General features: G+C 43.7%; 1 protein-coding gene across 4 annotated transcripts in view; it reads left to right on the top strand.

Moving 5' to 3' along the window:
* The first annotated feature begins 9,675 nt into the window (after positions 1-9,675).
* CLSTN1 (calsyntenin 1) overlaps positions 9,676-18,542 on the top strand; it is a 38,546-nt gene continuing 29,679 nt past the window's right edge. For 2 of the 4 annotated variants that reach the window (XM_085242327.1, XM_085242326.1), the window contains exon 1: positions 9,676-10,013. In XM_085242327.1, coding sequence (XP_085098453.1) covers positions 9,944-10,013 — 70 coding nt within the window. In that variant the 5' untranslated portion in view covers positions 9,676-9,943. The remainder of the gene's footprint in view (positions 10,014-18,542) is intronic. The other 2 variants (XM_085242329.1, XM_085242328.1) reach the window with 1 other exon arrangement.

The raw sequence follows: 18,542 nt of genomic DNA, 5'->3' as shown, positions 1-18,542 counted from the left end.
AGTGCAGAGTTGGTTCCTGTCTGGACCTGAATTAATCTTTATGAAGATTGTTAATACCATTCTTGCTCCGAGCTACTGAAAAGAGAAGGGGAGCAGCAAGGGGGAAAAAGAGAGAGATTAAAGGGAAAAAAACAGTAGGTTATACATGTATTTTCCTCTGTGCTGCAGGTTAAATAATACTCTATGCATGTGAAAGAGATACTGTGATTAAGGAGCTGTCAGGCAGAACGAGAGTTGGGCAGCAAAGGGAGCAGAGATGCTTGAGGGAAAAGGGTATGAAAATGTTCTAATGCTGAGCTCTTTTGTGCATATCTAGCGTATGATGTGTGGCTTTGTGTGCCTTTCACTGAAAAAATAGCTATTCTACAGATATTCCGTTTTTCTTTTCCCCTCATTGCTCAAGTATCTTTTCCCTCTGGGATGTCTCACTGGTTACTGGTGACATTATTTTAGAAAATAACCCAAATCTCTAATCTGAACTGCTCCATCAGGGTTAGGATGCCATCTGATAATCTTGTACATAAATCATGGCTTTGGTGAGTAGAGAAGATGCTACCTCTATTTTTTTTTTCTCCTGTTTACTCAGGCAGAAAGAGTAGATCTGTGCATGCTGCTTCATGAGAGAACTTGTGAGAACTCTTCAGCTGTTGCAGAGCCTCTGGAAGTGTAGCTTCCATCATATACCTCCTATTGAAATTGGTGAACAGCAGGCACTCACTTTTTAGCCAGGTCAGTATATATATTTGACCTATCCTGAGTTGCATTTTCATGCTGCACAGACTGCAGCCGTTCCCAGAGGCTGCTCCTCACACTGCAGGAAGGTGCCTGTGTAAGCTGAGCTTCAGACAGGATGATATGCCTGTCTCCTCTGATAAGCTTTTTACTTGCATTCGGTGGGTAATGTATCACAGAACTGGCAGTAAACATGGAAGAACTTGTGTTGTTAAAATGCAATGCAAAGCTCTGTATTTCTGTGGCTTCCCACAGCAGGGGGTTTACAGCCCCCCCTTTCCCTCCCCAGCTTTCTTGGCAGAAGACAATGCACTGCTCTGCTTGTTCAGCTTCTGACTGGTACAGAATAGTGGCTAAACCAGAAGAGGAAAAGATAAGAAGGCTCATTGTCCATAATGAAAACGAGGAAAATCCTAAAATGTGGAAAACTACAGGTGGAATGGAAATGAATGACTGCTGAATGGAAGTCTAGGTGACAGGAAGGATGGCCCTTCTGCCTGGGTTGGGTCCAGCAGAAATGGATTCTGCAGAAGTGCACATGTAACCAGTACAGCAGAGCTCCCTAGGAAAGTTTTCTACCACTGGTGTGAGGAAAACATGGAGTTAACAGTCTGACAGATACATTAAAGCAGAGCATGTTGGGATGGGGTAATTATTGTAAATCACTGGGATTCACTTACGTTTATTAGGTTGGATGGGGGCGGGGGGACATCCTTACCTTAGTGCTGAGTACAGACCGCAGTGATGTTGGCTCTGCTGGCTCTTAGCTCCCTGTGTGTTTGTTTTGTGCTTTGCTAAAACAATACAGCTCCTTGCTGGCTCCCTTTTAAGGTGAGGCAGTGCCTTGGTGATTCATATTCAGCCTGTGGAAAAGCCACTGAACGGAATTCAGTAAAGTTTTCCTGCTGGTGGAGGGCTGAGTCAGTGATAGATACAAACCTGTGCTGATCTTCAGTTGTTCCCAGAACAGTATTCCACTGCTTTAAAAAGCCTTTTCACCCCAGGACAGTTTGCCACTTAGAGAGACAGGGTCAGCGCTTAACCTCCTTTCTGTTGCAGAGCACAGCGAGCATTAAAACCAGCAGGCAGACGTGTCCTTGCAGGGAGACTGTCTGCCTGCGAGCTCCCCACGGGGAGGCAATCAGCCCCTGCCATTGGCAAAGAGCTCTCACCCACTCAGCAGCATTAATCAGGGTTGACTGTTCCTCTTAATCCTCTGATCCCTTCCATAAGGACGACAACACAAGCATGGCGCTTATGTGTTATGCTCTTCTTCGCTGACAGCGGGCCTGGCTCCGTGGTTAGTGATTAGAGGGGTGGGTGATCAAAACATGATTAGCAAATCTGCAATTAGAGTGAAGGCCAGGAGGGCAGGGGCTTACTGCGAGGAAGGGTCACAACTGGTATGTGTCAGAATCAAAGTAAATATGTGAAAGGACAAAGGATTTAGCTGCACTCTTGTCTGATGAGACTGTAAATAGCCAAAGTGCTGCTGGGAAGATGCTTTGAGCACTGGAATTTTAGAAAAAAGGTAGCAAGCAAGAGGAGGCTTTCCTCCTGGAGCAGGTAGTTTTGAAAAGCACTTTTTAAAGCAACAGGCTTAAAAGATGAGCTCAGAAATTGAGATATCAATTCTTAATTGTAGCTCAGATGCTTTTTATGACTGATGCACAGGAACTTAATTAATCATTTTCTTCAGCAACTAGACAGCAAAGGTATTCACAGTGCCCTGCAGAGGTTCGTGAGCCTTTAATATATCAGTGTGTGAAATGCTTTGGGACTTTGGAAGACCCAGACCCATAGACTGGTCTTGCCAGATAAGATGAATTTGAACGAGGACTTCATGTCATGAGCAACAGTTTGCTTGAAACCAACTGCAAGACAAAGAATGGCACATTTTGGTTGGGTTTTTTTTTTTTTTTTTTGGTTTATAAAAAGCAAATGTGATGTGGAAAAGATGGCAACTAGAACTCTGTCTCAGAAGACCTCGTCAGTAACATTGATCTTGCATAATATTCTTGATTCTGAATACTTGTTATAGCGTAGTGTGTTTAAAATATCAGTTCTTGTGCATCTCAAGATTGCTTTGGAAATGGGAGTCGTGGTTTGAGGTATGTGTGGTCATTTAATGGTAGGGAGTTGATAAATGCTGCCTAAATGAAAATAACACACAGAATTTCTAGAGACGCTTTTGTCCCAGGATCTTACAAACATTTGTTAATGAAGTCTTGCTACATCCTTGCGGAATAGGCAACTGGCATTAAATTGAGAGGATAAATGAGGCATAGGGAGATTAAAGGACTTGTCTGCGGGTAGAATCAGTCAGTGGTACTGTAAGGAACAGCACAGCAGCCCTGTCTCCCTTCTCAAACCTTCCTTTGTGCATATGTACAGCAAGAGCCATCTGAATGGGGTCAGTACAGTTGGGTTGGGTATTGAGATCAGCTTGGGGTGGTTCTGGTGGTGCTGGGTTCTTTTTTGGCCTGTATAGGAAATAATGATGACAGCAGTCCTTCAGAGAGCCCTTGTAGATAATTTTGGTCTACTAGTCAACCTTCAAAATAAAAAATATTCCAGATGGTGTTTTCAGGAAAGGCAGAACAAGCTTTTTCAACACTGATGCTTGCCTACTGAGGTTTTATTTCTCTTCTTCCCCAAGGGACTTGAAGGCAATGCAGTACAATTAGGGGGTGGGGGAGATGAAATAATAACAGTAGTGGAAGCAGGCACGGTTTGAGGCATTTTGCCATTATAAACAATCCTCAGATTTCCTTTTTGGTAAGACTTGCCCCAGATAGCAGTAAATAATGAATGTCCGCTGCTGTCTCTGGAATGAATGAGTGACATTCGTTCTGCTGGGTGACACCTCTGCTTCCTGCATTGGAGATCTGGACCTGGGGAGGAGGGATGGTGCCAGACAATATGCTATTAATTTTCTGCCTGTTGCAGGAATACAAAATATTTTGATCATCTTTTTCCTCCTTCTCCAAACAAGCACATACAGAAAGGAATTAGTCTTAAGGGAAAGAAATCTCTTGTAGGTGTTTGTGGAGTACACCTATAACTATTTAATTTAGTCAAAGAAAGCTACTGACTCTGTTGTCTTATGGTGGTAAGCAAGCATTTTTTGTTCCTGAATGTTTCCTAGGAACGTCCTCCCTGCTGAGTGTTCATTTGTAAATTGTAAACCATCTTGGCTGACTCTCTGTTGTAACTTTTCTCTTTTTTTCTAAATTGTCATTGATTTTAATGGCTGTCAGTGGGAGATGAGAGATCTTGCCATGATAACACTGCAGATAGAGCAGTGTGTGGAAGTGCTGGTCCCATCCGTACAGCTCTGCTGCTGCAGCCAGTGATTACAGTGCTGCTTGTACAACTGGAGGCTTGTAATTTGGTTTCCCTTTAGAAGCCTTTGAGACTGCAGCCCAACAGGAGAGCATCTGCTTTTCTTCTTGCTGAAGAGCATTGCTGAACCTTCTCTGTAAAGCTCACTTAAAAACCTATTGCTAGATTTCACTAATATGTAATAATTTGGCTCCTTTTACCTACGTAAAATTACTTATCTAAATAAAATGCAAGAATATTGTCTAACCGAAGGGGAAAATAAAGAGTATAAATGTGTTAATTACCAAAATACCAGACATGTAATTAATATGCCAAAGGAACAAAGAGCAAATGTACTAATAGCACGTAATTGGACTTAAACTATACCCTTGGTAGAAGTCTCTGCAATGGAACTCTTGTGTTTGTGCTCCTTTTCAAATTAGCAGTGAGGAATAAATTAACATCCATTTTCTTGCTCTCACAAAGACAGAATCATATTGTGGGGCACAGTAATGAATTCAGAGAATGCCTTTACATTCCTGTATGGCTCTCAGGGATGGCAGTGCCAGTGCTCATAGCTCTGCTCTTCCTCCCAGCAAAGCAAGCAGAGAGAAGAGGAAAACGTCACTGTGTGACCAGAAGTCCAATGAGTACCATGGTCCTAAATATAAAATTAAAATTGCATGCTGAATGTTTTAAACGCTGTTTCCCTATTTAGTGCAAATATTGGAAGTATTTCCAGAAATGTAAGTTTGTCTATCCATTATTTTATGTGCTGTTTGTGACTCCATTATGTTTTCAGATAAATATGTAAGGAAAGGATTAGTCCTTGACCCAGAGGGACAATTTAGGACAGAACTTGAAAGGCAACCCAAGGCTGCTCTTTTTTTTTTTTTTTTTTTTTTTTCTTTTTTTTTCCTAACAAAGTAAGTCACTCGTTCAGTTCCATGCATAAATGAGGAAGTTAAAGCAGTTGTTAACATGGCCAAGGCTTGCTGTGCTGCTCTTCAGAACAGGTTTGCACAGTAAGGCAGCATAGAACCACAGGAGTCCTTGTTTTCCACGGACATGCATTCTGGAATGTCTTGTCTGGAATATACCTAATTCTTCTTTTATTGTGTTAGTGGGTGATTAGCACAATCACTTTTCTGCTGCCTGTTTCTCTTGCTGTACTCTCTCCCTCTTTGTCTTCAGCAGTGTCTTACTGAGCTTTATAAATAATTGATTGAATGCTGTTTGGAGGCTGCAGTGATTTCGGGGATTTAGGAGGCCCCAGTACCCCTTGGAATAAGGAAATCAATCTCGTAAGGAACCAGTCCCATTTCATTCAGACTCCACTCTGATTCATCTCATCCAGCTTATGATAGCTATTGTGGTACCAGATGGAAAGACAGAACTTTTTTTTAATTACACCTCAATTTTCCTCAGGTCCTTAAGTCAAGTCTGTTTTTTTTATCTAAAATCTTGTTTGTGCACATGGTTCAAGGTGTTTCAGAGTGTTACAGTCTTTCTGCTTTCCTGAAAATGCAAATAGAAAAGCTAGAAATGGTCTTACTCTGCTGTAACGCACCTGTCATCACAGACACCTGCCTTTCTGCTCCTCAGAAGCCTTGTGAGAGTGCATTAATTAATGCTTGTAAAATGCTTGGAGATCCTAGGATGGTAGGTGCTAATGAGTTGTAAAATATTATCATGGTGTTGCAGAATATGCAGCCTATCTCTTACTGCAGAAAGACTTGCACCTTTCCTTCATTGCTTTCACATTTCTGGAAGCATATTTTGCAAGAGAAGGTAACTCTGGACAGGAAAAAAGTAATGAGCAAGATGGAAGGATTGCTAATGCTGGTGCTTTTGTTGAGGAAGCAGTCGTTTCTATGTGCTTCTTCGCTTATGCTGTTTTCTTTTTGTCTCTCTGATAAACCCATACTTCAGTGGCTTGTTGAGAATTCTCTGAATGTTCAGAAGTGTCAGGGGAGAAGATTTGCTGCTTCAGATTGCCAGGGCCTTCATTTGCATTGCCTAAATCAATTCTCACACATGATCAAAGCACTTCTAGAAATGCTCAAGTGCAGAGAAAACCAGTCCCCTAATTCTCTCCCCTCTAATATATACACTCAGGTTCCAAAGCATTAAAAAAGACAAAATTATCATCCACCAAATTTAAAAATGCTTTAATGCCTCTTTATGTTGAGAAGATTGCAAGTCTGTGTATTTAGGGATAGCAAGGCTGGAAAAGATGTAGGTGGGAGTGGAAGGACCTGGAGTGGAGCTGAAGTACAGATTCTCAGAAACTGCTCTGTTGTTGTCTTCATGTAATATTTTGCTTGGCTGTGCATGCAATTCTATCATGAGCTTAATTACTTTACAGCATAGTCTCTATGGCAATTGGTCTCCTTTCAGCACTGGTTTCAGGGCAGCTGTGATAAAGCAAATGCTCCATAGATGAGATGCAGCTGGGTTCTGGGTTTGACTTCTCTTTAAAAGCAATCATATTTGGGAGGAAAGCTAATATGCATACATTAATTGAAGGACTGAGACAAAAATCAAAACCAAGGCCAGTTTTATTCTCTTTATTTAAAGACCAGACCATTTTTTCAACTCATTTCCAGACTATTTGAAGCCTGAACCCTTTCCCCTCAGGTCTCCTTTGGAACAAGGGTCCAGAGTTACAATCTAGATACACTGCACATTCTGAGTGCATTCAAAATCATGAGCCTGAGATGTAACAATCAGACACAGGTTTGCTGGTTACTTCATTCAGTGTGCCTCACATCCCTCTCTATGTATAGTATGCACCATCTTCCTTTGAGCAGCAAGCAGGCTACCACATTCATCTTTACCTATCACCTTATCTTTTCATTTCTGGCTGCTCAGCTCCATTCTGAAAAGTGCAATAAATATGTGTCCCCCTGGGTCCTTGCAAGCTGGGCATTAGTCACACTGTGCATTTCAAGGGCATCAGTCTGATAGTTTTTCAGCTGTAACAGAAAGCATGTTCTGCCAGGAGCCATTTGTTCCAGTTTTGTTGCTTACTAATAAAATCAAAATCAATGTGTTTTTTGAGCTCGAGAAGCAGGTCGGAGAGTAGGAGGGAGATAGGTGGTAAAAATGAAGGTGCTGAAGTTGGTGCTGTGAATTTCTCTGAAATAATGGCATGTGGCATTTAGAGCAAGTGAGAATCTCTGGCAGCTTGTGAAAGGCAGCTACCTCTGGCAAGCAGCATAGCGGCTGTTTAGCAGCAAATAGGACTGGTGCATAGCTTCACAGTGGGCAATTTAAATCCAGTTCTGTAATATGAAAGGCATTGAGAGGATGTTTTATTTTCTCTGCTTCTGGATTAAGTGCCAGTGGAACATCTGTGGTGACACGGATCGCTTTTAATTTCTCTTCTCTGCTGCAGATGGAATGCTCCCATATCACTAGTTCCTCAACCACTGACGTGCCAGTTCAAACCAGTTAGTCATCTACCCAAGCAAAATCATCTAGCTGAGCTTAAGATATGGCCTGTTGGCTTTACTGAATCAGTGCCTTAGTCACAGCTGCTTCGGAGGAGTTTTGCTCAGAGGAAGATGCAATCAATGCCTTCTCCTGCCTTGGAACTTGCCCAGTTTCGTCAAGACTGATTCAGCTGATGAATTTCTCTGAGCTGACAGTGTCACCGTGCAATAAATGAAGCTTACCTGGATATAGCATTTCTTGTCTTAACAATGTCTTTTTTATTTGGAATCATTTAGATGAGTCAGGATGGTAACACCGAAATCCCTTCTCACCGTGGTCAGAGGTCCATGGAGGTTTTCAGAAGGGCAACTGCGTGGTGCTGAAGGATGAAGGGGATGGAGATGGTCTGGGGTTGTGCTGGATGCTCTTGGTAATCTTTTCCAACCTTTATGATTCTAAAGGTGGAGCGTTCTTCCCTATGTTAATGTGTTATACTGAGTGGACTATGGGACAAATTCTGTTCTTTCTCTGCCAAGATGAATGAATCTGGTCTGATCTGCAGATTAAAGGTAAAAATGTATTATTTTGCAGAAATTGTGTTAGATTATGGGTTTGTATATATCTACATGCCAGTTGGCCTCTGACTTCGAAGCCCTCTTCAAATAGTTTTTTATTGGTATTCAAACTCCACTATATTCCTAACTCAAAGTAATTACTTATGCAAAAGATTGTTTAGATCATGCTTACACCACTGACAAACACCTTAACCTCTCGCCTTGCAGATCCATACTCATGCGGTGGTTCTCCATGCATTAAGTCAGTGAGAGAGTCGTGCTGAGCTGGACAGCCCTTCTACTCTTTGTACAAAAGAAAAATAGATGATGTAGCATGCTGTCAGCTGAAGCTGCGTTGGCAGAATGTAAGGACTCAGCTATCTGGCAACAGATGGGCTACAGGCTTCTTCTGACACGATCTGCCATCCAGCATATGTTAGGCTGAGAAACCAAGGGGGTTTAGACTGAGGCTTTACCTTTAAAAAAAGAAAATGTCTTAGCTGCTGGTGAGCAGGTGGCCTTACAGCATGCAGTCAATGGAACGAACGTGACTGCTTGGTGGCTTGGTGAGGGGATGGTTTCATAGCACAGGAGAGGAACTGGAGCACCATTTGTTGTACTGGACCATGATGTATTTCTCTTGAAATTCCTCTTCTCTGCACATCATCGTGCTGGCAAATTTATGTAAGGTTGGCTGGTTTATGGATGGAAAAGCCTTGGTGGGGGCACTGCAGCCTCTGGAATATCCAAATGCATTGTCTTGCCAGTTTGATCTCTTGCTGCAAACAGTGTCTTGATATTGAAGTCACAATGGTTTAGAATACACACCTCATCTCTGGGATCTTTAATGTTCTGGATTTTATTTTTATTTCCCCGTGGGAGTGGAATGGCTAATAGGTATGAAACACAAGCAGTCGTATCTAAGTATGAAAAGTCTTGGGTGCATTTTCTCCATCCAAACTCTGACGATGGCATTTCTTCTTCTCGTTAAGCACCTTCTAATTGCAACCCTTGACCAGAACGCCAAGAGCTTTTCTATTACAGCACAGGTTCGATTTGATTTATTCCTATTCATTGATATTTTTTTGGTAGCACTTGCAGATTTTCCCAGACAGAACTTGCAGCCCTGTGCCTTGGCAGAAGTGTGGCATGGAGGGTTTCCCACAGCGCACAGCGTTCAGGTGGAGCTGCTGCCGGTGGTAGCTGTGCATCCCGGCAGGATGCAGGGTTGGGTCCGGCAGGTGCCTGCTGGTTGCTCCGTGCCCCTCCGCTGCCCTCGCTGATTTGGGTTAGTGAAACCTCAGCTTTTTTTCTTTTTTAATTTTTTTTTTTTTTTTTTGGGTGCAATATGAGCACTAACAGCATATTTAAATGGTTCCATCGGGGCTTTAACTCTTGCCGCAACGTTGCTCTTCTCGACAGTCCGTGCTCAGCTCGGCTGCGGACAACCAGCCGCCTCCTCAGCTGCGCAAAAAACCCATCGCCTCGCCCCGCAGCTGCGCCCGCGTTCCCGTAGCGCCCGGCGGGGCTCCTCCCGCCCCTCCCCCGCCCTCACATGGCTTCTCCCGCGCCCCCCGCCCGCGCCGTTGGTTCGCTCCCTCCGCTTGGTAACGGCGCGCGGCACGGAGGGGGGGCGGCCGCCATTTTAGGTGCCGCTCGCGGGGCGCCGCGCAGCAGCGAGGCGAGGGCGGGCGGGAGGGGAGGGGAGGAGAGAAAAGCCGAGCGGAGCGGGGCAGCGCAGCGCTTCTCCTCCCTCCCCTTCCTCCTCCTCCTCCTCCTCGGGGCCGAGCGGAGCCCTCCGCCCGGCGCACGCAGAGCGGAGCCCGGACCAGCGGGGGCGCCACAGCCTCCCCGCAGCCGGGGCTGCGCGCTGCCCCTCACCACTCCGCGCTGCCATGCCGCCCCCCGCCCGCCGCCTGCTGCTGCTGGCCGCGCTGCTCTGCGGAGGAGCCGCGGCCGCTCGAGGTAAACAGAGCCGCGGGCGGGCGGGGGAGGCTGCGCGGCACCTCGGGGAAGGGGAGGGCGAAGGGTGCGGGCTGCGGGGCTGAGGGAGGCGGGGGGAGCGCGGTGTCCTCCGCGTCCTTCGCGTGGGACGAGCCCTGTGGGGGGGCCGCACCTGCGGCGCCGTGATGGAGGGGCGGCGGCGGGGCTCACCTGCGCGCCCGCAGCCCGGAGGTCGTTCGGTGCTGGCGGACCGGGCCCTTACGTAACGCCGCCTCAGCAGCACCCCGGGCTGAGATCGGCACTTGTTGCGGGGAAGGTGAAGCGGCGCGCCCGCCCCGTGCCGGGGTCGTGCCTTGCTGCGAGCGTCGCTCGCTTTCTCCGGTCTTTTGGAAGGCGTCGGTTTGAAGCCGTGCCGGGGTTCTGGCTCGAGCCCCCGCGGAGCCTAACCTTGAGGCTTACGTAAAGAACGCTGCGCGGCGGTGGGCGATAACGACCGGCCCGAGGCCGCGCGGCGGTCGTTGGCGGTGGCCTCGCGGCCATCGATCGGCGCGGCGGAGCGGAGCCGCAGATACGCATTGCAGGGCTGCGCACCTGAAGGTTATCCCGGGACCGCCCGATCGTGTGGCGGAGCTGAGAGCCGGCATTTGGTTTGAATGCAGATTAGGACCGTGGCTGGCTTTAAAATGGCTTGCGAGTGGATGGAGGGGAAGTTGGTGTTAAAGATAAGTCGCTAGGGATGCATCTTGCTGCAGTTTCCCCACGGAGGATCGAGAAGCTGCTCCTGTAATGAAGGAGGCTGCCAGCTGTGTAAATGTGACCATAATTAACCCGCACAACATCTCTTTAAGTACAGCCTATTTATTCGCTGCTCTTCTTAGAGACAGATTTTTTTTATTTTTTTTTTAACCACCCCGTTGTGGAAACATGGCATTGCATTAATGGGCTTTTCCACCATTTGAAATACCAAGCTCAAAAACTGCTCCGAAGAAATCTCGATGTACCTAAAGGTGAAGGATGAGCTGAGGGAGCAGTGCTGTGCATTGGCCCTTCTGCAGCTTGTCCAGAGCTCTGCCTTCCGTCTGTTCCCCAAGGCTGCTCTGTGTGTCTTGTGTTGTTAAACTCCATCACACAAACCTGAGTTACCCAGTGAGCCCAGATTTGGCCTGATGCACACCATTGCCTTCATTCTGTGACGTTTTGGTAGGTCTGTAAGGAGTGTTATGTGAAGCTCTGTCTAATGGCAAGAGAACTCTGGAGAATACTTACATGAGGGAGAGCTGCTAGGGCTTCTTGCTTTCATTTCCATGTTGTTAGGAGAAATGTTTGTTTGGAAGCATTTATAGTAATCTTCCCATTTTGTGCTCTATTGTCAGTTCCATTTCCTTCAAGCAGAGCTCCCTCTATTTATAATTTTAAAAGTCCTTGGAAATGAGAGAATTCAGATTTCTTTTACGCGGTAGAAAGAGAGTTGTGCTTGACCTGGTAACGAGCAGAAATGGAGTAGAAATACTGGATCAGACAGTGGATTTCATTCTCAAGTCCTGTATATTCCTGTGGGTAGAGCAGAGTGCTGAAAACCATTTCCTTTTGTGATAAAGGAAAGGAACAGAAATAGCTTTTGGTGGATTGTGATCTTGCACAAAAGTTAGGTGTGAGCTTTAAGTAGTGTGAAGCGTTGTATCAATTTTAAAGATATTTCTGTCCAGTTGATGCAAAATGTTTAATTCAGCTGAATTCATCTGGTAATTGGTCTGGTAGACCCAAATATTTCAGAGTAGTTTGACTAACATTGCAGTGGGAAGCAGTAGTTAGCAGGACATTGAGGTATTTTCTATCAAAAGTGGAGTAATTTATCAACAGAACTGAATAAGAATTGGCGTGGTGTGGCTCTGCAGAGAAGGCAGTGCCTCTGATGTGTCTGCTTCTTCCATAGTTAGACATCAGTTTGAGTGTTATTCCTCTGTGCTGCTTGGACCCCATCTGCCTTATGGTCATTTAGGCAGAGTATTTATTAATCAAAGTAACAGTATCTCAAGGAAGCTTTGCTATTTTGTGATTTTTTTTTTTCTTTTTTTTTTTTTTTTCAGGAAGTTACTTGGTGCTATGAAGGTCTTAAATCCAAACCACAAACCACATTGTTGCTACCGCTGCTTTACTGCAGATGTTTCTTTGGCACGGTAACAGCCTGTGTAATGTGGGGTTGGTGGGGAGATTTCCTTCTCCCTTTTAGAGAGAGGGAAAGGTAAGGATACACAAAAGCATAATGAAAAGACAACTGGGGAGGATGCTGTTTTTATCCCCCCTAAGCTTTTAGTAAGTAAAAAAAAAAAAACAAAAAAAAAACACTGAGAAGAGGCAGAAGTAACCAATGCTAAATCTTCATGTGATACATGGTTTGTAGAAGACACAGCAGAGAATCATCTGTTCAGATCAAGTAACGAGCAGGAAAATTCATCTGTTTCTTCACTCATTATATATAAAACATAACTCTGCTATGGAAATTGAAATGGAGGAGATGTGGTGTTCTGAGCTAGCATAATGTACTGCATGTTTGGAATGCTGGTGTGCCAGTTGTCTTTTCCCAGATCATTGGGCTGCAAGCTGTGCTGTCTGCCAAGTTATCAGGAAAATTTATCAATAGAAACCTGGCCAGACTCTTAGTTATGGCTTTGGTTTGAGATCTCCATGTTTTTGTAGACTTTAAACCACCTTTTTCAGATCACTGGGAAGATCCATCTATCTATCTATCTATTTAGAGAAGGACAGAAGCTAGGCTCCAGGACTTCTGTTTTTCATGGAAGTTAGAAGGCCTGAAGTTAAACCCAGGCCAGGGTTCAGGACAGCATAATGTGATCACCTCCTCCCAAAAAGATTGATAGAATTCTGGTATTTGGGTTAAAACAGCTCTTTGTGCTGTGAAGATGTAAATATCTAATAGCTTGGTGGCTCATAGCTATGAAGCTGTTTCGCAGGGTAGGAAAAAAACTTAAGTAGTCATTGACTTTTTCTGAACAAAAACACTCATATAATTTTTCTGACCCTTATCTCTCATTCTATTAAGTTGCATTCAGAGAAGTCTGTATGAAATATTGTTTGTGATATTAAGGAGCATCCATCTTGTTGCATTATCGTTACTGTCAGAGACAGAAGCGATATCTTGAAACACGAGTGAGTTCAGTAAGTGGGAAGCCTTGGTCTTAAATCTTGTTTTGCATTCCTGGTTCCTTTGACTCATGCTGCTTGACTCCCATTGGCTTCGATAGGAACTAAACCTCCTTAGGAGCTTTAAGAATGGATTATTGGAAGCCTCAGCGCCTTGGAAGATCTGTCTTTCTGTCTTTTGTTTGGAGTATTAGGCCTCATCTCGCTCGCTTTGTATTCAGATAGAAAACAAGTTGCTGCTAAAAGGAGTGGACAAGTAGAGCCAGAAGTGCTGGCTCTACTGAGGTGATGTTTGATCTATTTGTAAATAAGATTACCTTTCAAGGAATGAAGTTGGAAAATATGACCACAGAAAGTGATTTCTGTTCCTGTTACTGGCAATATTTAAGAGAACATGCATTAAAGTAATGGTTATGGATAGAGGCTTATGTTTTCTGTTCTTACGGCCCTTGGTTGTGAATGTAGTGCTTGGAGGATTATTGTTAATTGTGTGGATTTGAGCCATAAGCACTGATAATTTATAAAGGTTAGTTACCTCATGCACCCAGTGTGTGACAGTTCAGCCCCCAGAGCATAAGTTACAAGGGCTCCTTGTAAGGATCTGAGACAGAGATGTGGAACTGTGGGATGAATTTCCACCTCCTGCTTTTCCTTCAGCTGAGAATCTTAAAGGGTAATGTCAATGAGTGCCCATCCCTGCCCTTACCCAACCACAGTGCATCCCGCAGTTACAGCCTACAGTTTTTATGTCCCAGGAACAGAAATTGTAGTTTGTCTTTCAAACCCAAGCTATAGATTTGTGGTTTAGCTGCACTCGTGTTCGGTTTTATCCCATTGTTTATATATGACTGCGAGATGAGTTTTGGTAAAATTCTAGCTATGATAAGACCTACTTAAAGAAAGAAAGCTTTTCATTATCACTGATGTATTTCAAGTTGTTTATATGCAAGGTTAATCCTCACCCTTTTCTGATAGAAAATGGAGGCACAGCTGTGACTTGCAGGCTGGTGACACTAGGCAGGAACAGAACACACCACAATCAGACCATGCTACACCCTTTCTTAGACTTTGCTTTCAGGGTGGAGAAAGTATGTTTTCCTTTCTACATCCTTTTCTCCTTGGCAGAGCTGTTTTTTCCTCTGGTTACCTACTACACAAACCTTGTTCTCTTACTGATATTACTTGCAGTTTCATCAGAGCAGTACTGACTTATGCATATTCAAGGTAAGGCCTGTGGAGGTTTCATTGTCTCTGAAAGGCGTGCTTGTATTCTCTTGCACCAGGAGGCAGGCAGTTGTGCAGAAGATGCTCAGTAATCAAAAATTTTGTCAGCCCTTCAGGGCAGGAATCAAGGATTGCTTACTCAGTTCACTGAGGGCAATTCATCTGAATTGACAGAACATCTTTCTCTTTTTATGCACTTCTGGAATTTTCATGAAGTGAGCTGGATTTTAAAAGCAAATGTTTTAAGTTTATCCACTGTCACCAGATGATGAGAGTGGATGTGGATGTAGCTGTATAACTCTAACAGTTTTTATTGAGTTTGTTCAAACATGTTTTATCAGTTAATTCACACAAATTTGTTTTGACATCATCTTGATCTAATTCTGAAGTTATGTAGCATGGCTAAGCAGCACCATATACTTGAAATAATTATACAGAAGAAAAAAACAAATATTGTCAGCTGCAGTTCTTTCTGGTTGAGGTGCATCTAAATCTCCAGTTACGTAGATGCCAGATCCCACTTAAGTCAAATGAACTTTTGACCACTTCTAAGGAGATAACTGAAGGCCTCAGAAGGGACTTAGAGAAGTACATTAAATGTGTTTACATTCAAATAGTAGAACTGAATTCATTTGGTTAGTTTAAGACTGGAGCTTTTGCCTGAAGTTTCCAGGCTAGCCCTGAACTCCATTGACTTATCAACACATTAATTTGCATTCCTTAATTCTTGTAAGCAGCAGGAGGAAATGCTGCTAATTGATCTGATGGACTGCGTTCTGTACCATCAGCCACTGTTGTTGGAGGAGCATCCTTCCTTTAAGAAACATCTCCTTTCTGAGAACAGCCAGGAGTTGTTGATATTAGTTGATAGTTGATATTAGTGGACGTTGGTCTGTTCGGTATCATGAGAAACTGAGTGCAATTATCTTCAGATCCAAATTGGCCAGGCTGCTCATGCTCACCTTGCAGATGCACGTTCAGCCATTGCCTGGCAGCAATAAAAGCTTTAATGTGAGATGTAGTGCTCAATTTGCTGCTGGGGAAAAGGAGGTAGGTTATCTGTTCTGAAAGATGTTTGGTCACTGACCGCTAAGTAGAAGGCAACTTGCCGTGATGTGCCAGGGAGGCTTCCCCCTCCACTTGACTGCATTCAGTGCTGGTTGGGATTTACAGCAGATTCCAATGGAGGCACTCACAAATAGTGTGAATATTGTATTTCAGGGGAAGCAGCGTAGTTTATCCCACTTACATGGCAGGAGATTAACAGCTCAGGGCACTAAGTGTCAAGCTTGGAACAGACTGAGTGTTTCAGTTTGAAGTTAACAGTGTGGCTGTGGACAACTTTCTCTCCAGATTTCAGGAGTTTTGTGATGTTTTCAGAGGAAAAAAAGAAGTGAGAGGGTAGCTGTCAGTCTAGCACTTAACATCATTGAAGCCAACTGACATCAGAATCATTCTTGCTTCAATTCTGCAGTTGTTTCAAGGGAAGCATTAATGAATTACTCATAAGCTTGGCCTCATCTTTCAAATGCTAGCTTGAGAATTTCTTACACTGTGTGGTTGTGCTGGAGTCAGGAGATCACAAGTACGGATAAGGGGCCTTTCCTGGATATTCAGCAATTAGTTCAGTGTGTGATTTAAAATCCTGTGATGTTTAGCCTTCATAAACACAGAGGGATTTAAGCTTTATGCTTTAAAATCCAGCGACGTTTTAGCCTTCCTAAACACAAAGGGGTTTAAGCTTTATGATTTTATTGTCTGCAGCACAATAAAATGACATGACTTTGCTTTTAACTGGGCCTGTTTGAAGGTTCACTAGGCTTTGCAGATGCTTAGCATACTCATCATAATTGTGTTCATATGTGGTTATGGTACTTTAAGCTTTTGTAGAACTCCCTATCTGACTGTAATGGGATTTATCATAACTTGCTAAATTAGGAGAAGTTTTGTCAAGGCTTTAAAAAATACATATTATCTATGTTTAGAAGCATTAGAATGGAGATGCTTTTTTTTTTTTTTTTTCTGTCAGAGATCTGTGCTGGTATTTTTGTGCTGGGTCTTGAGAAGGTGAAGATGAGCAGAAGAGAACTCAGTCATATGAGATGTTCAGCTATTTAATAACAGCCAGAGCTACACCAACAACAGAAATACACAGCTGCATCCTCGTGTTTCTGACTGCCAGAGCTGTATGAGCAAAGCACTTTTGTTTTAGAGCAGGTTTGGATGAGGAGGTGTGCTTCAGTTAGAGACCTATACTGTAACAGACATGGGTGCCTTCCCTCTCAGGGCAGAATGATGTGTTGGACCCTTTGAATGTGAAGAAGTTTGTTCTAAAACACCAAGTTCCTTGGAGGGTGCTGCAGTGTACTTCTGGGTGAGCTGACATTTAGCTGGCTGTGTGCTGTGCTGAATGTTGAAATCGTGCCCGTGTGAGCGCTCTGAGGCAATAAAGATAGTGCTGCCATATTGAGTAAAACCACAAGACAATAATTAAACACTCTTTGTGTTAAAATAGTTCATTGCGAATTCTCTCCTGCTGCATCATTGTGTATGAAGAGGTTTTACCCTCTACCAGTTTGTTGCCACTAACCAGTAAAAGATGGCAGATGAAAGTGGATGGAGAGAATGTTATGGTTTCCTGTATGAGTTCCCTGAATCTATGTTTAAACATCTCAGTGTCCTTTTATTTCTCTTTCTTTAAATTTCTCAGGGTAAGTACACGACAGACATCTTGAACGCATTGCAGTGTCTGGGTTAGCATTGTGCCTCTGCCACTTTGACAGTCCACTTGTGTAATTCTGCAGGCTGAGGCAGCAGGACTGAACTGCACAGCAGTGTACTTTCTATCATGCAGACTTGGGTGTGATTGCACAGGCTCTTATTTTAGAGGCTGTAAGTATTATATCTCATAAAGACCAAAATCTGGATGATATCAGTAATGACATGTTTTTTGTATGTTTGTTAGAACATCTAACAAGGCTTTTCTTATGCGTGGCTGCATCATCTGCTGATGCTGGCATGGTTTTGTATGGTAAGGAACAGTTTTCAGGGCCTCCAAGTGAATGTTTTCCAGAGGTTTCAAGCAGCTAGATACATACAGCCTTCCAGAATTAGATCTGGAGGGAAATAGTATTAATTCAGTAAGCAAGAAGAGTGCACGATAGTCTGAGAGGTTTTATGAAGTGACAAATACACATTGCCCAAAACAGAACTGGTAGAACTGGTGCACTTGGAAACTCAGCATGAAGAGAACCAGACCAAAAAAAATATATTCAGATGTCAAGAAAAAGTAGTTGTTAACCACATGCACTGTTTCTATGAGCTGTATTTAGCAAGTGTTTTGTAAAGATAATTAATAAGAAAGGCTTTCTCTCATTGGGTTGTCATATAGGAGCTGAGGATCTGGTAGGTAACACATGATTTTGTCTCATATCTTTCATGATGTTCTACAAAAACTCTTTTTTTTCAAGCTGATAAAGCTAACAGCAGAGGAAGACCTGTTGTCTTAAACATGCTCTGGCCATTGCTTTACAGATTGTTGTGCGCAGAGCTGAAGAATGCTTCTATGGGCAGTACTTGGGAGGAGCTTCAGTGTCTCCTCAAGCAACTACTAAAGAGGTGATACAACAGGTTGGGATGCTACTCAGATCTCAAGGCATCCTATTAGATATCATAAAGGGCCTGAGGTTTTGGTCCCATGCAGATGTGTGCTGGATTAAAGAAAACTAAAGTGCAAATCTGCAAAAGCAGAGGGCACGGATCATCTGCTTTGCACCTCTGCAGCAGAGATATGGAAGTGCTGTACTTGCACCTTGCCCTTTTCTGTAGCCTCTCCTGTGTTGTTTCCTTGCCCTGACATAGCTCCACAGCTTCAGTAGAGTTCCTGCAGCTCTCCTTTTGATCTCTATCTGCTCTCTTAGTAATAATAACAATAAACACACACACGAAAAAAAATGTTGAAACTATGCAAAGTGTTGACTATTAGTTCCTGTTCTCTGAAGAATAATCCACCAACCAGATGCCAAGTTTTCCGGGCTGGAGGGAAGCAGTTTCAGCAGCCCCCTGGTGTCTCCTGTTGGCCAGTCTTTTCTTGTCTGCTACTGAATTTGGCTTTTTCTGGCGTGATGTTTGGCACTGCTGAGAGCAGCTCCCCATCGCTGTTAA

This window comes from Meleagris gallopavo, chromosome 23, assembly GCF_905368555.1.
Source record: "Meleagris gallopavo chromosome 23, MGAL_WU_HG_1.1, whole genome shotgun sequence".
In the NCBI taxonomy this organism is placed as follows: Eukaryota; Metazoa; Chordata; class Aves; order Galliformes; family Phasianidae; genus Meleagris; species Meleagris gallopavo.
Note: the sequence above shows the minus strand (reverse complement) of the source record. Positions and strands in the feature narration are given on the sequence as shown.